The sequence below is a fragment of the Aythya ferina genome, assembly GCF_964211825.1.
Source record: "Aythya ferina genome assembly, chromosome: 19".
Taxonomy (NCBI): domain Eukaryota; kingdom Metazoa; phylum Chordata; class Aves; order Anseriformes; family Anatidae; genus Aythya; species Aythya ferina.
Window position 1 is genome coordinate 4,832,211 of NC_140309.1, and position 24,430 is coordinate 4,856,640.

Sequence of the window (24,430 nt, forward strand, 5' to 3'; positions counted from 1 at the left end):
ACTCAGCTGCATACCAGAACCCTCCTGAGCCTTAGGTGAGGAATGTCTTCCTGGTTTATTTTTAGCAGCATCAGTACGCTGAGCAGAACCACAGTAACATCCAGTTCTGTAACTATGCGGTCTCGGGCTGTCCCAGTGAGGCTCTCGCAGCGCCAAGCCCTTGGTGGCGCACTGTTAATTACGGTGAGGTTCTTACGCAGTGCCCCCCACCCATGCTCATACAGGCTGGGACTGCCAGGGGACTGGATGTGCTGGTGCTCTGCTGCTTCTTGCTTAGCTGTCACCTCACTCTGTTAGTCTGGGAGGCAGAGGAAGCAGGGCAATGTGTGCCTGGTTGCCCCAAAGTTCCCAGGCTTACTGCTGGTGCCGGTTTCTGCAGGCAAGCACACACTCCAGGTGCCAGCTCTGAACTGGCTGAAGCACAGCCTCTGGAAGGCTGGAACAAGCATGCTTTTCCCTGAGAAACTCTGCTTGTTGGCCAGCAGCACAGTGCTGTGGGAAGCACTGCTCCCAACAGAGCATTTAGCACCCACAGAGGTAGGACGGTTCCTTCTCTCCTCAGGGGATTACAATTTTGCTCAGAACCAAGTGTGATTTTTCTGAGCTGGTGTTCTCAACACGAGGCACTGCTGCAAAATGTCATCATTAGGACTTCTGTAGAGATGTTTTAGGCTCCTTGACAGCCTCTCTGTGGAGCCTTCTTGCTTTTCTGCCGCAGGTAGCTGGTGCACTGGGGGATTCTCTGCATCGTGGTTCATTGAGTACAGCACTGAGCACTGAGCAAGGACATGCACTACGCCCTGCTGCCCTGCAAGCAGGTTGAAATAGAAGAGCTTTTGCCTTGGGCACATGGTTGGAGATATCTCACCGGTGGTAACCTCTGTAGGGAAGCCTTCTTTTAAGGGTTGACTCCTCCATTGTTGGGTTTAATTAAGTTTAATGGCTTTGTGTATCAGCTGTTGTGCAAAGGCCTCATAAGGGTAAGTGGCTCAACACAGGCCCCACCTCTTTTGGCTTTGAGTTCTGATAGAAATTTAATTTATGGTCACAACCAGTTTGGGAAAGACTAGTAAACGAACCATCCACTGCTACCAGGAGTAAGTTGTTGTCCTTGTCCTGGTTTCACTGGCAGACACAGACCGCTTCCAGTCTGTAATGTTTTGCCAGGGTTTAGGCAAATGAATTGGTATCTGTCCCTTGTTCTGCTCCCTTGGGAAAGGCACTACAACTGTACATTTCAACACAATTACTAAGAGCCTTTGTAGTTATTTCTGCAGCGTAGTCACACATCTGTTTGAATGCATCCCTGTCATGTTATTTACTTTCAAAGCTATATTGATTGAGGACGTCGCAGTAGCTGGGAGCATAACGATGCTCTATTTGTCCATCAAGTGTGTTTCTTTTCCATGATTTGGCTACAGCTCTGCAAAGCTGATGTAAGTGCAGAGCTGTCATGAAACTAATAAAAGTCATTTTACTTAGTGTGGAGATGAGAATGGGCACTGAGACGGAGTTCAAAATGTCATCTTTTGTCATATAGATTCATTAATATTTCAAAATGTGTTTTTATAAAGCATTCTGTGACAAGGAACCCTTTAAGATCTAATAGAGAGTGTATTTTGGGTAAGTTGCTAATTAATCTCGGTACTTTGGCAGTCTCCCCAAAGGGATCAAACATATATAGACATACTTTTACAGAACTGAAGCAATTCTGTGCCAGAGCTGCCATCACCAGAAGACTAAAACATGATCCCGAAGTCCTGCCAAAGAGGTCTTGGCTGGTTGACAGTTATCGTTCTGAGCGGTTTATGTTCTGTGTAAGTATCTAAGTTAAAAAGTAATTAAACTTGAATACTGCAAAAGCAGTAAAGGCACTGCAAAGCGTCAGGAGCCAGCACCCCTCTGTGTGTATGTGTGGGAGAGTTCCTCCTCGTGCTGTGATAAATGAACAGATCACTACGTTCATGCACCATGCGTCGCCTGCATCCTCGCAGATAGTTTCCAGCAGGTGGTATCGGGAAGGACTTGTTACGGAATATTTTGCATTAGCTGTTGTTAATCACGAAGCAAAAGAAACCTCCCCAGATGAGCACCAGCACCAGTTCAGCTCTGCCCCTTTCCATCCGAAGGGAGAGCTGGACTGCTGGTGCCAGTACCAGCCCTTCAAAGCATCCCCTGTCGCCTCGCAGAGGTAGGACATGTGGTGCCTCTGTCCTTCGCAGAGGTGTCACTAGGGGGAGGACTCGTCCCAGGGTCGCATCGAGGTGAGCAGAGCTTCAGGAGGGTGAATTACCTGCAGGCAGTGCAGATTTCTTTGTGCCATGCATTGTCACAGTGGCTGCTGTCTTCCTCTGTCCACTATATGCCCTTTTTTTAGTGACCCTTCTTACAAGAGAAGCCATTTGCAGCTGGAAAATGTGTGTCAGACTGACACGCTTTGGCTCCAGCGAGCGTCCTGCTCCTGTTCCTGTTTTTGTTTTCTGTAAGGAGATGGTCAAGGAGATCCTGAGTGCTGCAAGGTAAAGCTGAACCAGGGGTGGTCTCTTGCACATTTTTGAGCTATCTGGTCCCAAGCCAGCACAGCCCTGTGACATCTTGTAACTCTAGGTATGTAAACTGGCCCTCTGAAGCTGAAGGGGGAACACTTGGATGCTTAAGTGCTTTGCTGGGTCAGGGCCAGTGCTCTACATTTTTTGTACCAAGATTTTTAATTCCTAGACCTTTCAGATGGTTGTGGACATGGATTATTGTATCCCAGCTTTCATTTTTGAGAGCCTCTTGCATTGGGAGAGCTCAAAAAGAAACTGTTTTATTTTAGAGGATCTGAAGATGTTGACAGCATCCATAAATAGTCTCTGCTGTTCTTTGGAAAGGTGTCTGATGCGATAGTAAAATGTGGCCTTCTCCAGTGATTGCTTTAAGCCATGTTTCTCGCTTTCCTCTCGCTTGTATGAGATGGTTGAAAATTTAAAAAGAGCTGTTTAAATTTTTCAGGTCCTCCTGACTGCATTTAGGCTGAGTGCTTGAAATCCCATGGCATGAGTTTCTGCTTGTACTTGTGCTGAGCACGTTGTGTGCTCATGTTGTGTTTCATTCGGACAGGCCCCTGTCGCTGGGCCTTGCAGGGTCTCTTTGGAACATCGTGCGTGCTGCTGACTGCTCACATTTGCTCATTTTTTGTCTTCAGATGAGGGTTTCTCCTGTATTTCTTGGTGCATTTTAATGGCTCCTCTGTATTTTGCAAAAAAAAAGGTGTCTATCAGGCAGATGTCTGCACTACCCACATGCACATCCATAGTGATGCCAGGCTGGCACAGGGAAGCTGCCCTCGTAGGTGTCCCAGTCTTTAAATTCCACCACTCCGAGCACAGCACAAACACACAAAAGCTCTTCCTTGCCTCTTCGTTCTGATTCTGAGGATGCAGACTGCTCATTCTGCTCACTGCTGTTCAGCTAATTGTGCCGATGACCATGTAGCACATCCAAAATATCAGAGGAAGCACACATCCAGTGTGTTGCTGGGAAGAAATAAGAAAATCAGAAGGTCACATAGGCTTTAGCTGGTACTGGAGACAGCTGCTGGCCAGAGCTATGCAAGGTTGGGATCAATGGGTAGCATTAACAGCCCTGTGTCTTGGATGGACTTGCTGAGTTAGATACATCCCACATTGCAGTGATTTTCCATGGCAGAGTAATTTCCTAGCCTAGTAAATTAAACTTGCCATCTGCCACATGGGGAGTTGATAGTTTTTAAAGAGATGTGCACTGAGAGCGAACCTCCCAAGTGTGCTCTGCTCAGCCTGGCAAACGCAGCCCCGTCGGCAGCTCCGTGAGCAGGTACGGAGCGTATGGAGAGCTGTGCTTGGAGGCAGGCTTGTTGCTGTGTATTTAATAACAGCACAGGCAGAAGGGGAGGAAACACCTGTGGTTGTGATGAGCCGGTGACCATCGTATGGGCTTGAGCTGTATTCATGTGGCAAAATATTTTCTAAATGTCAGGCTGGAAGTTTTGGGTAGCGTTTGGTGCTGTGTTCACAGCGGGCTGCTGGATAATGGTTTGGAAATAATAGCAAGCGTGGGGGGAGTTTTGTTGGCAGGTGGTGAAGGATGAGGGCTTCTGCAGTGCAAAACCAAATGCCAACCTGAGCAGTGTTCGCTGACAAGGACGTGCTTACGAGCCCCCATAGAAAGTGGTGGGTCCCTCTGTTGCTGTTTGGGGATAGGGGAGGGATGGGGTTTGTCTGCTTGTTTCTGCTTTCCCTTAGCCTGCATTGAAAGGTCACTTTGCAAAAGTTAAAGCATTAGAGAGGAGTAAAGATTTCCCTGCAGGAAAGAATGAGGATCTCCTGGCAGGATTTCTCAGCAACCCCCGAGCAGAACAGGGACTCGAACCATGCTTCTTTCCCCTGGGACAATGTGCACTCTGTCACATCACGATGCTTCTCTCTGTGGATTCTGCAAATTGAAAAGATAACGCTGGCAAGTGGCCGGATCGGTGAATCTACAAAGCTCAGCCCAGTGCAATTTCCAACTTTTTTTTTTTTTTTTGCTTAGCAATGCTGTTTATTTCGGTGTTCCAAGCTAACAATTTTACTGATGTGTACTTTTTTTTTTTACTGTTTGAAAGCTAAACTTCAGTAGTTGACATTTGAGTGACTTGGAATTCTAATTTCTTATTATTTGCTGATAAATGTTCTCAAAAGATGATAACCTTCATCCCTGCAACATTAAGTCTGGTCTGGTGAATCAGGGACTGCAGCTAAAAGACACACAGTGCCTAGGCAATTTGAGCTTTTTTCAAACACATACTGCTCTTAAATCTCCTAAATTATTAAATTTGACTTTAACAAAATCTCCTTAAATAGGCTGCATTATGCAATAGCTGCCTTTTGAATAGCCTAAAGAAAATCCTATTGCGTGTCCCTCCTGAATTGAGGAAAATTGGCTTTGTTGTGCAGAGGAGACATCTGGCTTCGGAAGTGTTGGGAGGAGCAGCCAGGTCAGGGAACTGGCAGGAGCAATTTTGGTTTTGGTCTTACAAATGCATGCAAGTAACTTGAGGTGTCAGTGCAGCCTCTTGGTGTTTGAGAATCCCGTGTGTATGTGGGTATAATCCACACTGACAAAATGAAAGTTTTGGGGAAGGGGTATTTTTGAAGAAGATGTCGAGAGAAAGGACGGTGCCCCCAGTACTGATTCTCCAAGAGTTGTCTCATCTTTGGCACTGTTCTTTGAGCCTTAGCTACTGGGATGTTCTGTGAGAATCTTTGCTTTCATTTCTTTACAAAAGGTTGTTTTTTTTTTTTCCTCTGGTGTTTAGAGCGAGGAGCTTGTAAAAGCAAAGTGGAAATGCTCCAGAATAAACAGGGCCATACCAAGAAACCAAATCATTATTATCTTTTTTTTTTTTTTTTTTTTTAAGTGTGACTTTGTTTTTAATTTTGGAGAGAATTGTATTTGGAAGTGGAGAGGGAAAGGTGCATATTTCCAGATTTTTATTATTATTATTTATATTTTTTACTCTTTTTTTTGTTGTTGTTTTGAAGCGGGAAGGGAGAGGCTTGGATGCATTGCCCAGGGTCCATTGGTGTTCTTTCCTCTTGTGATCTCAGTACATCCAGTGGTACCAACATTCCTCACCAGAGTTATATTCCTGTAATTGGGCATTATGGATAGAGCAAGAAAACATCACTGCTCATGGATGCTAATCTGCATTCTGCTACCGATTTATCTTGTGTTCTCATGCAGCTCACTTAATTATGGCATCTTTTTATTTTCCAAGAATTTAGGATAATAAGGTATTGACTTTTTTTTGAGGGAAACATTAAGACTGATTGGCCCTTCTGATATATGGTAAGTAGCTACCCCGGGGAGAAATGAATCTCTGCGTCCACCAAAGCAGCAGACCGATATATGGATCGGTCCGTATGGATCGCAGCCCCCTGAGGGGCTGCCAGTTGGCCTCTGGTAACAAAAAAAGAGCACAGGTATATAATGTCTTTCCCAGCCCTGAATGTTCACTGGCTGTGTCTGAATGAAACAATCAAAGCTGGTGTCTACTGCCTTCAGCCAGGCCTGGCCCACGAGCTCGATGTGTTACACGGCATGTTCTTGGTTTTGACTGCCTGAATGTCCTCCAGACCCTTCATCTCAGGCAGAAAGCCTGCCAGTGCAGCACAGCATTTAGCAAGCAGATAGCCTCTGAAAAATTGCAGTGCCAGATCTTTTCCCCACGTGTACTGCCTCATCTTTATTGCCTTTAAAATCTGGTAACGTCTTATTTCTGTCACTAGTTCATGCTAGATTGTGGTGAATGTGGGAGGGAGCTTTTATTTTTATTTGTTCTTTTCTTCTGTCCTGGCTGCCAGCAGAATGGTGCTGAAACAAGCAGCAGGCTGAAACGAGCACAAATGCCCCATTGCAACTCTAGTCCCGAGCAGGTTCTTGGAAGTGGGTTCCTCTCATTAGGCTTTTACCCTGACAAGAGCATCCTCCAAAGCACTGCTTGTAGAGGAACCAAGCGTGGAAAAAATCCCCTCCTCCTGCAGCAGAGAGCACACTTGCCGATGATTTGCAGAGTCCTTGCTTAAACAAATTAAGTAATGATGTTTTAGGGCATGAAGAAACCTGTATGGACGTGAACCCTGCACATATTCCCAGCTCTGCAGGCAGGCTTCTTCAGCATCCTGAGTGCCAGTCCTCGGCTTTCTGCTGTTCTTACCTGTAGGGCTCAGGCTGACCTAACGGTAAGTGTAGGTGCAGCTGTATTGCATAAAGTGGTTTCTGTGGGGTTTAGCTCATCCCGTGTTTTCGGCCAGATTGAGTGGTGGTGGTTTAAAGTGCTTGTGTCTTGGAATAGCTGCTTCCATGCTGTGAAGGAGGAGGATATGCCAGCATAGCTAATGTGATAAAACTTTCTGTAGTGTAGACAAGCGCTTGGTAGCAGCAGAATGAAGTTAACAGCCCGTCTGATCGATGCGACAGCTGCTGCTCAGAGCCTTGGGAATAGTCATGGACTTGTATAGATTTCTTGACTTCTCCTTTCTGCTGCTTAAAGCAGGACATCTGAGCTGTGGGTGAAGAAGGGTGTGAAGGATAATAAAAATTAAAAAGAGGAGGTGGGGAGTCAGCAGGAGGGGTAGAGTGATGGGATTTCTTCACAGTCGGTGTTGTCTCAGTTGCTGTCTTCCAGGGAGTTTTTATTCTTTCTCAGCAAGCAAGGTAGTGAAACCTCAAAGTCAAAAGCAGAACTTCCAAAGCAGGGATGAAGATCTGAGTGTAGCACCAACAGCCTGTGCATTTGGTTTTCCCTTACTTTCATTTTGGCAAGAGATTTCCAGCACCTCTCAGTCCCTGGTGACGAGCTCCTTTCCTGGAGGTGAGACCCAGTTCAGCTTCTGAGGAGGAGACTTACTGCTCCACCTAGCAGGTGATAAGCCGGCGATTCCTTTGCCATTTTCTGTTTCCCCATGAGCTGGAGGTAGTAACAGGAAGGCTGGCCTGCACTGGGAATTACTGGGGCCATATGTTCCAGCTGCCGTAAGGACACAACAACGCCTTGCATTTGCAAACTACTGCTTAGCTTGTTTAGAAGTTGGCTAGAGAGAAGGATGTTGGCTGTTTCAAGGGTTAAGAAATAAAAGTTATCATTAAAAATGAGGCACGAAAAAACAAAGCTCATTGATAATTTCTTGCGCTCAAGAAGGCCTTAACAGATAATCTACATCTGGTAGATGAGCAAAATGTGTCTCATGTGTGACAATTATTTTTAAACGTGCTAATATGCAAGCTGTTGTGAGTTATTTAAAGCTTCCTGGATGGAAAGTATCCTGCTGTATCTGTGGAAATCTGCTTTTTTACTAGGAGAGAGGAACAGGTGCAGTCTACTTGGGATGAAACTGGTTTGCAGTGCAGAATGGTTTATTCTAAAACACCGAAAACTGCAAGAGCCTGATGAGCTAGGATGTTTGGTGGGAGTACACTGAGTAAGATTGCCTCTGTCATCCAAGGTTGTAAAATATGATTTAGATGCCACATAAATGCTTTACATATTGTAATTAACTAGCCTTGCAAACTTTTTCTCATCCATTTGTCACAGGAACTTAATTTAAACTGTAAAATACCATTTGTTGTGATCACTTTTTGGCTGGAAAATCTTGTTCTTGGGTTTGTAAATCTCCTCTTTGCTGTTTTTTTGGCAAGGCCAGAGCGAGGGAGGGTGAGGAGGAAATTCCTTCCCGGTCCAGAGCATTGCAGGGGGTGTTGGGTGCACAGGGAGGGTGTGGGAGCAAGGGCAGGGGCTGGTGGGCAGGGGATTTTGCTCTGTGTTTGCTTCTATTTCATTATTCTGCCTTGGCCATGCCTGGAGGCAGGAGGGCAGGTTTACAGGCCAGGAAACTGGTGTCTGGTGAGACGACTTCGGTGCCTGCCACGTTGGATCCTGCTCACGTTCCCCTGTCACCGACAGCAATATTGGGCCTTGGCAAGGCCGGCCAAGGGAATGTCTTGAAAGAGCTGATTGATTAGTCTGGAGGCACTGGGTTGTAGCAGGGAATATTGAATTCAGCTTCTGAGCAAGATGATTGTGCAGGATAGATTTCTGTGGTCTTTCCGGGCCAGCATGAGCTGGCTGTGACTGCTGGAAGGCCCCAGGAGCCTGGGCAGTCCCGGATAACACGGCTGGCCTGTGGGGGCTGTCACTGGGCCTGCTCTGCACACAGAATCATTAAGGTTGGAAAAGGCCTCCAAGATCATCTGGTCCAACCATCCCCCTACCACCACCATCACCCACTAAACCATGTCCCCAAGCACCACGTCCAACCTTCCCTTGAACACCCCCAGGGACGGTGACTCCACCACCTCCCTGGGCAACCCGTCCCAGTGCCTGACTGCTCTTTCTGAGCAGAAATGTCTCCTCATTTCCAACCTGAACCTCCCCTGGCACAACTTGAGGCCATTCCCTCTGGTCCTATCACTGGTTACCTGTGAGGAGAGGCCGACCCCCAGCTCCCCACACTTTCCTTTCAGGGAGTTGCAGAGAGCAATGAGGCCTCCCCTGAGCCTCCCCTTCCCCAGACCAAACACCCCCAGTTCCCTCAGCCGCCCCTCACAGGATTTGTGTTCCAGAACCTTCACCAGCTTCATAGGCCCTGCACAGGCCCTGCAGGCAGGAGCTCTGCACAGGATTTCTCCTGCTGACAGTGTGGTGCTCAGCACCAGAAAGGGCATCAGGATAGGTTTGAGGTAGAGGTAGATGTCCAATTTACGAGGCTGCCTTGGGAGGTTGACTGTTCAGCATATTTTTAAACCAAGAAAGGGTTGTGGAGATGCTCATGTGTCCTTGCATGGGCAGTTGGCACATCCGAACACATCAGCCATGCTGTACCAAGTCCCTTTTATCCAAGAAGGGGCCAGTGCTTTGCACTCTGAAACCTTGCAGCTAGCTGCTAGCTGGGAACCTCAGCCCCACTGCTTTTATGTGCATCGTTCCGGCAGTGCTGTGGCTGTTTAACATTAATGTTTGTTCTCAAAAATAGCTTTTTAAAGCCACAGTCAGGGCTTTGCCTTATCTTCTCGTCCCCTTGCAACTGAAACACATGAAACACGTCTGCGTGTGCCACGTGCAGAGTGCTGCAGTTACAGCTTGGGGACTGAGGGAAACTAGAGCTTTCTTAGTTGTCTCTGGTTTTCTTTTGCTATGCCTAAAGCCTTTGTATGTTTTAAGTAAATGTTTGGCATTTGATGCTTCTTCAGTGAGAATACTGGTTAGTGCTCTTGGAGGATACTTGTTTTGTTTGTCCTTAACTTAGGAAAGGGAGAGAGTCCTTTTTTTCCCCCTCCTCTTGTCTTCCCCAGAGAATTTGCAGTTTGATCCTTTTGAGGTCAACGGGCTGTGTGAAAGTCCAGGCTTTTAAGTTAAGTCACAAGTTAAATTCCTCCATTAAATACTGGTCATGACACTTCCTTCATGTCCACAGCTTTGCAGGGCTCAGTGGGTTATCCGAATCTTTTATAATTCTGTTTATAATGTGTCAAGGTACGACAGCAAGCTTGAGTATACCTCGCAATATGTATGGAACTGCTCTTGCTTCTGCACTGCCTGCTGCAAACCTGCTGTACGGAGCAGGGAGCACCATGCTCATCTCTTTTAAAGGTTTTTCTCCTTTAACTCTCATAATTTGTCCTTTTGAATAACTTTCTGGGGTGTTCCTAACTTGGGTTCTGCCTGCCAAACTGTTATCAAATAGATCTGTAGCTTACAGGCTCATAAATGGTAAAATGCAAAGAGCAAATGTGGCAGAGGAATGAAAGCAAGCCCTTTCAAAACTCAGTGCTGTGCTGTTGGAGCCGTTCTCTCCATCCCACACCCAACGTAAACACAAAAATAGGGGAACCGTAGGAGTAGAAATGGGGGTAGATTAGCACTTGCTTCGTGGCTTTGCATGCTGTTAGTTTTCTTTTCATAAAAGCTGTGACAGTAATTGGAAGAGACTTCTGCTGTGGTGCTCTGGACGCCCTGCCCTGTAGTAATAAATGACAAGTTACTCTCCTATAACCAGGAGACCTGTTAGCTGCAGCGTGCTGTGTTTTCTTGTTTTTTAACACGCAACAAATGGCACATAGCCTAGGAATTTATTTCATAGTTTGACTATTTTTTACAATTCAAAAAAAAAGGCTCGTTTAGAATTTCCCATATTCTTGGCATATGTTTTTTTAGCCCAGCTTTCCTGGTAGCATTTGTTGCTAATGCAGCGTGTGATCCATGTGATTGCGGTCTCACAGGCCTTGGTAGGTGAGAATTTTCAGAAGTGCATTTATTTTTTTGCCATATCCCTGTGGTTGGAGAATAGTCTTAATGCTGAGGATTACATACTGCGAGCTGCTGTTTTATAATGTATTCCTTCACTGAATCAAATGTGCTGGCAGGTCAGGTTATCCAGCAGCCTTGCTGCTGTCGTGTGTATGCCAGAGGGGAGATACCAGTGCTCTGAAATGCCAGTAGCCTGTGTGGTGTGATGCCACCTGTATATTTTTGTCTCCTGGACTTCCAAGAGCAGTGAAATGATGATAGCACTAAAGCTCCTGATGCTTCTTCAGTCCTAAAAATAAGTTTGAGTTGCAAAAACTTGTCATTTTCTAAGGTTCTCTGTGTGTGTGTATTTATATTCCCTTTATTTATTTCTATATACATAAAAAGGGAAAGAGAAGCACTTGTCAGGCTGGTGGCATACTTCATGTTGATAAAACTGTGCCCCTTAAAAAAAAATGATGGGTGGGGAAAATGCATCTTTGTGTCTTTGGTAAGCATTTAAACTTCCCACCACGTCTGTTAAAACGTGTAGGGAGGACTGCTGCAGCTCAGGGACCGTCCTGGGTCAGGAGACTCTTACTGTCCTGCTACGTGCTCCGGGCCAGCCAGCTAACTTGGTGTCTCTCTTCTCTAAGCGGGAAGTACCCAAGGGAGCTTGGAAGGTTAATCAGCTTTCCCCTGCAGGCTGCTTTGGGATCAGCTGCCAAACGTGAGCCCTCAGACCCCCTTTGGGGTGCTGCAGGGTGAGCACACCCTCCTGTTCTTGCTCCTCTGCTGATGGCAGTGGGTGACTGCTGGTTTCAGTGTCTTTTCTCATGGGAATGTGTTTGTGTGATACCTTTTTTCACTCACTCACAAAGCCACCTCCAGCCGGCATCCTAAAACACGTGGGACTGAGAAAAGCATTTCTCATTGCATAAGAATCGAGTGTCTTCCTATTAACAGTGGTGTGTTATTTTTTTTAACATGAATTTAGGTCGTGCCTTTGTCTCTTCAACATTACAGACATAATCGCCACAAAGGCTTGTTTCTCTGTGGCTTTTCTCTTCCACAACTGCAGTGAATCAAAGACATCTCGGTCCATTCCCCTCCACCCAGCTCAGCAGGACGGAGACCGAGGAGAGCTGCTGTTCGACCTACATGGCTACCCCGTGCTAGGTTCTCAATAAGAAAGCTTCAATAAGAAGACAGTGGCTGAATTGGCAGGGGTTAATCCGTTGCTTGCCATTTAAAGCAGTCGGGCTGCATGTCTTGTCCTTTACTGAAAAGGGTAAAGGTAGGTTGTGTAACCCAGCCAGCCTGCTCTCCTTTTTAGCTTCCAAAACAGGGAGGTGAGCACATCTGGCAATTAGCAGCACATCTCAGTTACTGCAGGGAGCACGTTTACTGTCTCAGAGAGAAATCTTGACCATTGATACTGAATGGCATTTTGTGTAGTCATTCTGGATAAGAAAGAAATAAACAAAACTGCCAGAAAACCACAGGGTCAGCACTACAGTTAGTTATTGTTTGTTCTCTTCTCCCACGTGGACTGATAATGAGCCTTTCTGCCTCATTTAGTTATATGGTTGATAGATATATGTGGGAGTGTATGTATGTATCTACTATCCTTGCTTGAACAGAATTCACTTGTATTTATTTTTTGTACTATTTTATGGCCTTTGTTTTGTTTTGTTTTTACTGAACTTAAGGAGTAAATGCTCTGAGTAGGCAACCGAGCGGCTCCTAGGGCATGGCTGGGCTGCAGCATTCTTCTCCCTCCTTAATAAAAAGCTGTCACTGCCTGGGAATATTCTCACACATTCTCATTTCAGAGGCTGTGCTTGGTGGTGGTGGGAGCTTTCTCTTCTGAACTGGACCGGAGTTTGGTAGCTGGGACCCTTGGGTGTTCTGCTATTTCTGTCCGCTTGTGAAGTGCTGATGACACTTGGCTCCTTTGCAGGGCTGTCGTAAACACAGCAGGCTTGATTTGGCACTGAGAAAATGCAGAGAAGCCTCTTTGAGATTCCTGGTAACAGTGTTGTTGTGGCAGCTTCCAAAATTGCCAAACCCAATTCAAATTGCTGCTGGTCTGTGACATGATGGTAAAATGTGTGCAGCTGGTGCCTGCATCGCGTGTAAAAGACACATCATGAACATATTAAGGGTAAAGGATGGACTCTGAGAAATGACAGGGGTTAATAATGCTCTGATGCTGAGGGTTTGTACCGCTGGAGTGGCTTGGCTCCTCCTAATGTGTTCTGCGTGTGGTCTTGCTCTTCAGAAGCCTTGGTGAGGAGTCAGGAATTGCTGCTTTGTGTAGGATCAGTGCCTCTTCTAGTGGGCACCTGGACAGGTCCTAACTGTTTCCGAGAAAGCTGTAAGAAAGTAGACAGGGATCCGGGTGTGATGTGTATAGAGGGAATGGTTTTTCTTTACTGCTGCTCAGCCAGGAGAGGGCTTGTGTCCTTGAGCACAAGCTGGTAAAATGCTATTTTTTTTTAATACACATGAATGGAAACATCTTGCATGAATGCAGTTTTCCTGTGCACGTTTTTCTTGCATTTGTGCACACACACTAAACCCTCTGTTTCACAGAACAGAAAATGGGTAGATTTTGTGGCAATTTTTTGTTTCTGAAGGATCTTTCTGGATTACGCGCACTGTCACAGGGCGCCACCAAGTAACAGCAGCTGGTTTGCAGAAGTGACTAGCAATGGGAAGAGGCTTAGTCTGGGAGATGGCTTGAAAAATCCTCTGAACGGCCTCATTCTTGGAAAACATTGAGTAGCTGGGCTCCCAAAAAGCAGGCTAGCGTGATGCTGAGGTGAAATGGCATGTGGTGTCTGGAAACCTTGGAAGCAGGTGGGAGGTGAGAAGTGAACATTCACTTCCAAATGCGTGGAAGTTCACATCCCTAATGTATCTCCTTTCGGCTGCATTGTGTCTGTTTTTTTAGGGAAGATAAAGGAGGTGAACTGCAAAGAGAGAGCTGCTTCTTTGTGATTTCAAGGGATCTGGGAATCCAGGTCACTTTGGGTCCTTCCTTATTTCTGCATAGCACCTCTACTCCTAGCCCCGCTTACGTTAGGTGATAAAGCACTTGTTTTCAGGAGAAGCTCCTGGAGCTCGTGAAAGCGAATCTTTTTGAGCGTTTAAAACCCTTTTTGTGACTCCTGCAAAAAAAACCTTTTTTGTGACTCCCTGACTGTTCTGCAGGGAGCTGTTCCCTGACCTTTCAGCCAGTGGTTCGGCATTTCTCGGGGGGGAGCCCTGACAGCACATCGGATGAGTTTGTTGCTGAAAGGCCACGGCTGAAGGCTGTTATTTTCCAAGATGATGTGGCAGCTTCATGGTCCTGCTTGCTAGATGGTTTCCCTGAGAGCATTTACTGGTTAAGCAATCTCCTGGTGGCATCTAGGATCCTTCTTCAGGTGCTGATCAGTGCTGGGAGCAAAGTGCAGTGGATGTGCCTCTCTCTAAAGAGGGATATCGGTGCCTCTCCTGTTCTGGCTTGAACTTGCAGAAATGGGATAGCATCGGTGGGAGGAGTGGGCCGTGCTCTTTCCTGCTGGGTTGAAGAACTGGATTTTAGTTTTGGTTCTGCCCCTGAGCCTTCTGGCTGACTCCACTCGAGTCAGCTCTTCTCCCAGTGCTTTAACTTCCTCTATTTAACTGCGCAGTTTGCTCTGGAAAAATAGGCTGTGTGAGAGCTGCACGTTAATAACTGCATCTGAGATCAGAGGAGTCACCGAGTGTGCGATAAATACGATCACCTTAAACTCCAGCGTAGGACATTATAATTATTAGTGTCACGTCTGCTCTCCAACCGAGATGTTCTTAAGCCCAATTTTATTTCAACCAACAAGCAGATCTCTTATTTCACTATTACTCTTTCAAATGAGGAAAGTTGTTCACGCTTGATACTAAATTATCACTGGGTTAAAGAAACAATCATGAAACACAGGAGTGCGTTGAGTACAGCAATAGCAATGTTTTAATTACATGGAAATCAAAACTTATTTTCTCTTTGCTTTAATCTAATATAGGGGTTGGAGGTATGAAAGCTGGGAGCGTGACAAAACTGCTAAAGATGGATAGCACCAGCCAGGGTGCTCAGATGCCTGGGTATTTTGACTTCCCAGCCTGTGACACAAAAGGGATGGATGTGCAGCGGGTTTCTTCCTTTCTTTTTAAGTCATTGTCAAGCGTAGTGCTGACCAAGAAGCAGGTCTTGTTTAGGGTCTCTCTGTCAGTCCATCCATTGAACCTCAGGTCTGCAGAGCTCCTCGTTCTTTTGGATGGCTTTGATTCCTTTCCAGCTCTTTTCCTCACTGCAGCGCTCTTGCCACTGCTGACTGGTGTGCTTCCTTGTGCCTCTGGTCCTCTGCTCATCTCTTGAGTAAATCCTGTAATACCACCAGGGTTGCTTAAGAGGCCCCCTCTCTGTGCTTTTCCCCCATTTGCAGTGTGAATGCTTTTGTAATTGCCGAAGAGATGGTGCCTTGAGGTTTATGACCCTGCCTGAGCCCTTCAGAATGAATTATGGCCTTTCATTTACTGCGAGGGTCACGTTCTCGCTGTAATTGCACCAAAGTGACTTTCCACTACATTTGGTACATGCATGCAGACATGCCATAATTTGTTCTGTAGGACGCAGCCTCCCCATAATTACAAGGAATTTGTAAGCTCGCCTGCCTCGAACATGGCATTAGGGCTCTCCCTCTCTCATTAAATCAACATAAATCTCTTGACGTAGTCTTGTTGGTTTCTCCCTTCTGTTCTCCCCCAAGTAATGAACAGAAGTAGTTTGTTGGTGAAAGCTTGCTCTAGTTGGATAATTTTGTACGTTGGCCACACTGGTGCAAGCTGGAGGTAAGCTCACATCGCTGTGTGACATTGCTCTGGTGTAACACAAACACAAGCACTGGAATTTTCTGGTGGGGGCCTTGTGTTTGATGTCTTGTCTCTCCGGCAGATCCTTTAATACAGAAAGCTGCTCTGGGTGCCTGTGGGATAATTGGGCATTGAGAAACACATAACCCTCCATCACAGGAGCCTGGAGTGTGCTGGATGGGGCGCACAGACCTTCCTGAGCCCTTCAGGCTGGGGGTTTGACCACCTACAACACTGGATGGTCTTAATGCTCTCAGAAAATCTAGAGATTTCTTCTCTTCCCTCACCTTGAGTTGTTTAACAAAGAGTTCCCTACAAATGCTCCAAAGTGTGGGTACCACGTGGCCAGTTTCTAGCCCCCTGCTGTATGGTTTTCAGGTTCCTTCCTTTGTGTCTATGGGGTATCTGCAGGCCAGGTTTGGTATCACCAGTCTATTTTTTTTTTCTTGAGATCTCTTAGACTTTTGATCTCAAGGGCATCTTTGATAAAGAATTTCACAAATTCAGCTCGGTTGTTGTCTGTAGGGGTGGGTTCAGCTGCGGTGTATGCTTAAAAAAGGGCAGCCCTTGCTTCCTTTGGACAGGATTAATTCTTGATACAATTCCCAATGATTTTTGGTATTTATACCTGCATTCGATTTTGGTCTGCATGGTGGCAGCTAGAGGCAGTAATTTGTCTTTGTATGTGGATAGAATTTGCTCACTAACTCCATGCTGTTAGGAAAACATTCCCTTTAAATCCTCTAAACTATTTGCACTAATCCTCATTAGAGTATTCTCTGTGTTTCTGTCATTTGCTTTTGTCCATTGCTGAATTAATCTTGTACCTAAGAACCTTACAAGGGGGATGCTGGAACAGGAAAGGACAGGTGAGAAGATTGCAGATTACTGTTGGTTTTCCACTGGCTGCCCTTTCTCATTGCTGTGTTAACTTCCAGGCTTACTGAGTGAGCCTGACTGCAGGGCAAGGCTGAGTGCTGCTCGAACAGCAGCTTCCATCTGGGGTTCCTTTGGAAAGCAGCGTTTGCTGATCTGCCAGCTTTTATTTTTGTTTATTTGTGCCTACCGCGTTTGTCAGGGCACAGGAAAGGGTAGAGTCACGCAAAGAGCTGCCTGAAGACTTGTGGGGACTAAATCAGTGTGCTCAAACCAGATATGAAAGCATGTTTCGGATAGCAGCGCCCGAATCCAGGAGCAGCATGATCCCTTCCCACCCCTTTGACCTCCGCTTCTAAATCCGTGTGTTCAACCAGCAATCACGACCCTCTCTGCTGAGGACTGGCTCCGTCAGGGTCTAGAGGCTGCTTTCTAACAGGGCAATGATAAATGCAGTGTCTGTAACACAGCGTTCCCCAGCTGCTGGGCTAAGTTGTTTGCTTCAGTGGGGTATTTGCATTGCTAACACCTTCCCTAGAGAGCGCGCAGTTTCACGCCTTCTCTTCCCTTTCTCTTTCAGGCCCAGGCCTGCCTGCTTCTCCAGAAGGTTCTGCCGCTTCGTGAGCTGAAGCTCTCCATGACCGAGGAGGAGTGGGAGGAATTGATCAGAGAGAGCATCAGCCAAGTGTCGGAGGTAACAAGCTTCAACGTGTTCAGTGTACGGGGAGCACCTGCAGGACGCTGCTTTCGCTGGAGTGGAGCGTGGCCTCGGAGATGGAGTCTGAGGCTGTGCTCCCGTGGGGTTGTGCCTGCTCCCCCCAGGTCTGAGTGGTGTTCACGGGGATTACGGCATTCTTGTAGCACTGCTATTTTTTTTGCAGAGCACAAGATGTGTTTTTGCAGAGCACAACAAGGTGCCTGGTACAGCTTAGTGCTTGTGTATGGAGCCAAGAAGTGGAGGAACAGAGATTTAGGGGATACACTCGGGTCAATTTTAGGTTGCTTTAAAAATAAGTTTTGAAATGAAAGGTATTGTGAACACTGACTTAATTTCACAAAGTCTTATGGAGGTTCTGTATTTGAATAAAATTCAAGGACAAATAGAGAGCTGAGGTTTGTTAGACTTCTGGCTCCTGGTGCATTGCAGACCTTCTGGACCAGACGCATTTGCTGAAATTATTTACCAGGGAAACCTTTACATACATCGGCAAGCAGTGCATGTATAGAAAAAACAAACAGTGATACAGAAATTGCAGGGCTCCTGATGCAGTGGCAGGCGTGGATTGTACCTGAAGACAGCTTCTGGGTGCAGCTGTTCTGTAGGAGGTGATCTGTGAGGGAGGAGATTGAAGGATGCCATCCAATTAGCTGCTTGGGGATTGACAGGGGGAACCAAACAGCCAAATTAATGTTATGGTGTGGTGACTAAACGCCATGACATGGGACATTCCAGTCCTGGTGTTCACATGTAACTGAAGTATTGGCCTCTTCCTAAGGGTAGCTTTCATTCCTGTTTCCTTACATGCTGGTTACCTGGTGATTTAGGGCATTCCAGCTTACCATAGTGGAACAGAACAATTAGCCTTGTTTTCTTTTGAGGAGGGACAAATCTAAGCAAGCTTAAATCAAGGAATTCAGAGGTGGTGTTTACAATACTTGATGAAGCAGGTAATCCTGGGCTTCATTAAATGCTTGTATTTAATGGTGACATCAGGAATCCAATGGGTGGAGTTAGCTATGGTTTTATTTTCCAGCTACACAAAACATGCCACTCCTCCCAGCTTGGTCACCTCCATGTTTCTCTGCAGCAGCTAAACGCCTGCAGGACTTCAGTGATTCACTGGGAAACCACAAACGTTTACAATGCCTTTATGCTATCCTCGGCAGGGAAAGTTTAGCATCTTGCAACCCCTCCAATATTTTAATGAGCTTTGCTACCAAAGCTTCCTCAGCGCCTCTCATTTCTGTGGCCATTTGTGTTTAAAGAAAAATTCCTGGGAAATAGTGTCAGTTTGTTTGGGCTGTGCGAGGTGTACCCTGTGGGCAGCAGCCTCCTACACTGTTAGCTGCCAGCGGCACACGGGTGCTACGTCTCTTTTTGGCTGTTCTCAAAAAGCTCTGACATAACATTTTTCCATTCCCATTCGCTCTGTAGGTGGATGTATATGCATTTTTTTCCCTCCTTTCCTCCTGCTCTGCTTTTGCAGCAGCACAGTGCTGGTATGGCTCCTTGGAGTTGGATCGGCTGCTCCTCTTTAAATGTTGCTGCAGTTTGTAGGGATCAAAGACCTTATATTCCGTACAACAGTTTTAACTCATGGCCAAAGGCTGACACTTGTGCTGTAAAACTTTCTAGAGCTGCAGAAGGTATTCTGTGTCTTTTTGCATGTTTTCTCTGAAATGCACACCTGAGTAATAGCTGTAAAAACATGCAGCAGCTTTCTTGTGTAGTAGAACAATATTCATATCGTGACCGATCTCTTTTGGAGATAATAAAAATCCCACTTAGAAGTCACAGTGAAATCTGGAGGCTGGAAATTGGGCAATTTTGCATCTGTAGAAAAGATATATTTGTCAAAGGGAATAATCCACCATTAAAATAGCTTGCTGAGTTTATTAGCTCTGAATTTCCGTGTGGAAATTGTGTGCTTGTCTGAAGGAGGAGCTGCAGGCCAGGTGGAAGTTACAGGCTTGGTGCTGAAATTATGGGGTGAGATTGCTTGGAGTAAGCAATTGCTATTAGTAAGAGCTTGGGCCAAACAACACCATTGCTGTCCCCAAAGTCCGTCCATGCCTCTGCTTATCTAGAGGGTAGGGAGGGCACTTGCAGAGCTGCAGCTGTCTCCTGAAGCTCCATCTTGTTTCAGTGGGTCAGCCCTAATTTCTGAGGAGATGTGTTCACAGGTAGGTGTTGGTGTGGGAGCACTTACCCACGAGAAACTGACTGAGGGCAGCAATTCACAATGCTCTGGAAATCCTAAATGATGAAATTTTATCGTCCTACCTCTAGCTAAAAGATCTGTGTTTGCTGTCATGGGCCTTTCCTGCCACCATATTTCACAAAGAGATCATTTAAGAAGAAAAAATGGTAATGCAGGATTTTATACCCCTCTGACACAGCGAGCCAGTGAAACAGCCTGGGAGGGCCAACTCTGCGACTGAGGAGGCTGACGTGCACTTGTAAGTCAGGCAGTGGCATTGTCCTTAAGCTGCCCCCTGAAGGCTTTCCTCCTGCGCTCTGTGTCCTTGGTCAGGTTTGTAGCTATGGGGCTGGTGGCTCTCGAAGTGCAGGATTGTCATTGCAGGTGTAAGGCTGTGTGAGAGGACAGGAGGCTACCTGCTGCTGTCTGCTTTCCGTCCTGTGCTGCCTCAGTGCGTGCACTGCATACCTACAGACCACCTGGTGAGGAGCCTGGCAGGGTGTGGGGCACTGATACGTGCTGGAACTGGGGAAGAAGCAACGTGAGAAGACTGCAGCCTTGGATATCATTGAATTATCTGTGCAAAAGCAAGAGGCAGATGAGGGAGAATCAACAGCCAGGAGCTTTAAATGAAGAGACAGCTTCCTGAAATAGCAGCTCCGGCTGCTGTGGGGCAATGGCTCTTGTGCTTACATAAGCTAATGTGACCTTATTTGTTCCCAAGATGCTTAAGCATGCTTATAAAACAGATATCACAGTCATGAGGGGTTCATGTCTGCCACCTCCTTGCTGTCAGCAAGGCAAATCTTGATATCCTTGTGGTTACTGTGGGGTTGACTCGTTCTTCAGAGAGCCCTACTTGCTGTTGGTGACCTTGGCTTTTCCTGCTGGGTCTTTGGGGTAAAAAACATCATCCACAGGCCCTGGGACTGCCCTGTGAGCTGCTTTTATTGAACAGCAGGCCGTGGTGAGGAGCAGAGAGAGAGTTCTAGCACAGTTTTGGCCTCCTGTGTCCTCAACAGGCTGCATCACACCAAGCAGAACCTTTGGACGGCTGTTCAAGTTTATTCTGAGGTTGGGAGTCTAGACAGCTCGGTTGTGTTTACAGTACAAAGTGCTGTTACCTCATGCTGTAAATGACAGAGCTCACCTGAGGTGCTGTAGCATCTGAGAGAGACTCCTTCCTCTTCGAGACAGCTTTGTTCTTTTATCAGCAGGTCTCAAAGCGCTTTACAAAGGAAATTCTAACCAGTGAGTTGCTGATGTAATGATGAAAGTATTCTGCAGAAATCCAAGAGCTGATGCGTTTAGCTGCAGTTGTTCTCCCTGTTTTGCAGATGACATGCTTGGCTGGGAGGCGAGCCAAGAATCGAGCTTTGATCTCCTGGGACATCCCAGAGACCCTCTCTCTGCTTGGACGATCTGACTGTTCCTTAACTTGGCTTCAGAAGAGCTCTGTGTTGGGCACCAGTCCCTGTCCCCGTGCTATCTCCAGGAGGAAGCTGGTGGCCGTGGGTTCAGGCTGCCCAGAGTCAGTGGCAGGACCCGGGAGGCCCAAATTCCCCATATCCCATAGGGAACAGTCACCGTTTTGGTGAGGGGTCTCTTTGCTAGGGATCACACATCATCTTTTTGACTTTATCGTGCTGCTCTCAGTTTGGTCTTTCATCCCTGCTGGTTGTCATTGTGGGCATGTTTTGGTGTTTGTCCCCCTTGTTAGGTGTATTTCTGTTTTCTCTCTGATGGGTTATAAAATCGCTGTCTTGTCTTTAGAGTGATCTTGAAGCCATGCCAATTTTTAGTAACTCAGTGACAGATTTGGGGCAGGAAGCTCTGGGATCTGAATACATAATTTCATTACCTTTTTGTGTCATCCCTTTCCCAGGGACTGGCTTGCCCTCCTGAACCGAGGTGCTTCGTGTAACTCCCAGCCTAGGCTGAAACTCCCAGTTACAACGTGAAAGACAGGGAAGTGGAAAAGGATTTGAGGAGTATGCCACAAAAAGCGTATTTTCGTGGCTGGGCAACTTCAAAACAAAACAGCTGTCAGAAAAACTGTTGGTAAAGCTGCTTTCTCTGGCTTGTATGCAGCAGTTTCCTGAGGGTTTCCTTTGTCTGACTTGTGCAGTAAGTACGTGAGAGGAAGGGCCCAACTTCACGGTTTTCTTTTTTCTTTCACTTGTTTTGCCAGTGTTGTATCCTGCGTAAAGGACAGGAAGAGCAGAGCGCAGAGCGTTCAGGTTGGTCGGTTGGTTCCCAAGTGCAATCAGGGCATCCTGGGGTGTAAAAACACTCACAGGACCCAGGACCCAGCTTCAGGGCTGGACCAAAGCTGCTTTTCTGTAGAAAGGAGCGAGTGTAGACAGGCAGGGGATTACATGGCCCGGGCGAGGAGTGGTATAGATAACCCTCTTTTCTTTTTTTTATTCATAGATAAACCTCTTTTCCAGGACTCATAGTTTGAAAGTTACTCTATACTCTCTGAAGACTTCCATCATAGGGCATTAGAGGGTTTTGTCGGTGTCGTGTGGTTCAGCAAGGGATTTAAAGTCAGTAGCTGGAGCCACTCGGCATGTGAAGAAGCAGAGAGAGTTATGCTACACAGCCTCCTGCCCTTCATTTCTGAAGGGCATCACATTTGATTACTGGTGTCTTCATTTGTATGGAGATAAATTATTAACAGTGACTTCATCAAATCTCTAAGAAAGCCATTCTTCTTTCTTTTTTTCTTGAAGATTGTCTGAACTTTTATCTGTCCATCCTTATAAATTCTTAATTCATTGCCCTTTCTCAGCCTCTCAGCTTGTAAAATGAGGCCAGTCGTGATTTAACTGATATCTTTGACGTGCTTTCAGAGTACTGGATGTCTCTGCGGAGAATTCATTCCCTCTGTTCCCTCCGCTGTCCCGTATGGTTTTTCCCTGCTGCTTTTGCATGCGGTCTATGGAGAAAATGATCAGATCTTTAAACTTGGGAAAGCCCTGGCATTTTCTGTAAGAATGTCATCTTGATTTCTGGGCTCCTCCCTCTAATAACAGCCAAAATAAACATTGCAGAAAAGGACCTTTAATTACACCCTTCAGCATGTGGGTCTGCTTAGTCCCCTACTCTCTCTGTCTACACTTTCAGTCTTCAGAAACTTCAGTGAGAGGGAACGAAGGGAGGAGGGATTGTCCATGCTTTTTTTCCTCCTTTAGTGCTCTTGGCAGCAGCCCTTCAAGTGGGTGGTGTGAGAACCCCTCCCTGTGTGGATGTGCTAATGTAAACTGTGTGCATTAGTGTGAAAAGTGGATCTTGCTCTGTGGATGGATGGAAAGCCCACTCTTCCCTCGTCCCCATCTCATCTTCCATTATTTAGCCCTAAGTTTGAGCGCGTTCAATGAACACGGTCACAAAGGAAGTGTTTGGAGATGGCTCGCCTGGGTTTTAAGTTCCTGGCTGATTCCTGGCTCTGCCATGGTCTGTGTGGGTCAGTGCTGTGCTTAGTTAGCATCCTGAGCCTCTGCAAAATGGTGGGAATAAGGCTGGCATGCCCCTCAGGAGCAAGGGGAGGGTAATTACAGGTGAGACAAGGGTGCTTGCATCAGATAATGACAGGAGCTATGAGCGTGCCGAATGCTGAAATCCTTCATTTGCTTTTCAGTTTGTTATTAGCTCGGTTTGTTATTGCTCTGAACAGCACAGGAGGACTGTTCCCCTCCCACACCTCTCAGCTCACCTGCCTGTTGACATGGGAGATCTTGCGCTTCGGCTCAGGTAATGGGCACGTACTTGCAGGGCCCCAAACCTACTTAGGGGGGCCCTCAGAGTGTGGCTCCACCACGGGGAGCCGAGCCACAGCAGCAGCAAAACGTCTGGTCGTGTCTGTGCTCAGGGACCTTGTGAGCAGCACGGAGCAAAGAGCAAAGCTTCAGCTTTCACAGCCAGCGTGGAAGCAGTCAGCAAAGCGAGCTCAGGCTTCTTGAGCTCTATCTGAGTGTGACCACGGACGTTCAGCGGGGCGGAAACTTGGCTGAGCTGTTTGCTGCTGGAGAACAGAGCTCAGGGCAGCAGCCCCGGGCTGTGCCAGGGGGTGCAAGGCCGTGCGGGGTGGGTGGAGGTGTGTGTTTTGCAGGAGGCTCTTGGCACTGCATTCGGCCGTGAATCTGCACATTTATCCGTCAGCATCAGGTCTGTTTGGGGGAGGAGGGGGAAGGATGGAGATAGCACGGCGGGTGGAAAGAATGCAGGTTGGCCGGGCTTCACCGGAGCGCGCAGATCTGTCAGGCTGAGCCCACGGAGGGGAAGGGCTGTTTGTTTTGAACAATGGAGCAGGCTGAAGGACGTGCTGGGAATGCATAAACGTTACACGGTGTTCACATCCAGCGGGATGTGCTCTGCTCTCGGTGGCAGGGTGCTCATCCGGACGCCGAGGTACTGCTGTGCCTTGTAAGTCGGGGCTGAGCGTGTCCCCACCGAGGTACCTGTGAACGGGAGGAGGAGCAGGAGGCTGAGGTTGCAGGCAGCTGCAATTGGGGAGACTTCCAGAAACACTGCTTTGCTCCCTGAAACAGCTTATTGACATTTCCCTGCAGGGAGAGCGGGGCAGTGGCTGGGATGCTGACTGGCTCCAGATGCACACGCAGCACCTTTTGCTCTGTTGCAGCTTTTAGAGGGGTTCTGGGCTTAGGCTAAAATCCAGCCTGGGAATCTGAGGCATGGAGCTGCGTGGTTAATGCCCCTTTCTAGCTGCCATCTCCCTGTCCTACTTCTGTGAGTGAATTACTGCGGGTATTCACCTCCTGTGCTCCAGCAAACTTGTTTTCCGCAGCCCTTGTGGAGGTGAAGTAATGCTGGGGACCGCAGTGAGAGGTGCAGTGAAGGTTGGATCCTGAAATAGCTGGGATAACAGGGCTTAGAAATAAAAGAAATACTGATGGATAGGTTGCTGAGGATGTGCTGTTCTTGT

The 24,430-nt window shown here is 47.0% G+C and overlaps 1 protein-coding gene across 1 annotated transcript in view; it reads left to right on the forward strand.

Moving 5' to 3' along the window:
* Positions 1 to 24,430, forward strand: part of MYBBP1A (MYB binding protein 1a) — a 59,712-nt gene that overhangs the window by 27,716 nt on the left and 7,566 nt on the right. The window contains exon 24 of the mRNA XM_084493578.1: positions 17,142 to 17,255. Within this exon, the coding sequence (XP_084349704.1) occupies positions 17,142 to 17,255 (114 nt within the window). The remainder of the gene's footprint in view (positions 1 to 17,141; positions 17,256 to 24,430) is intronic.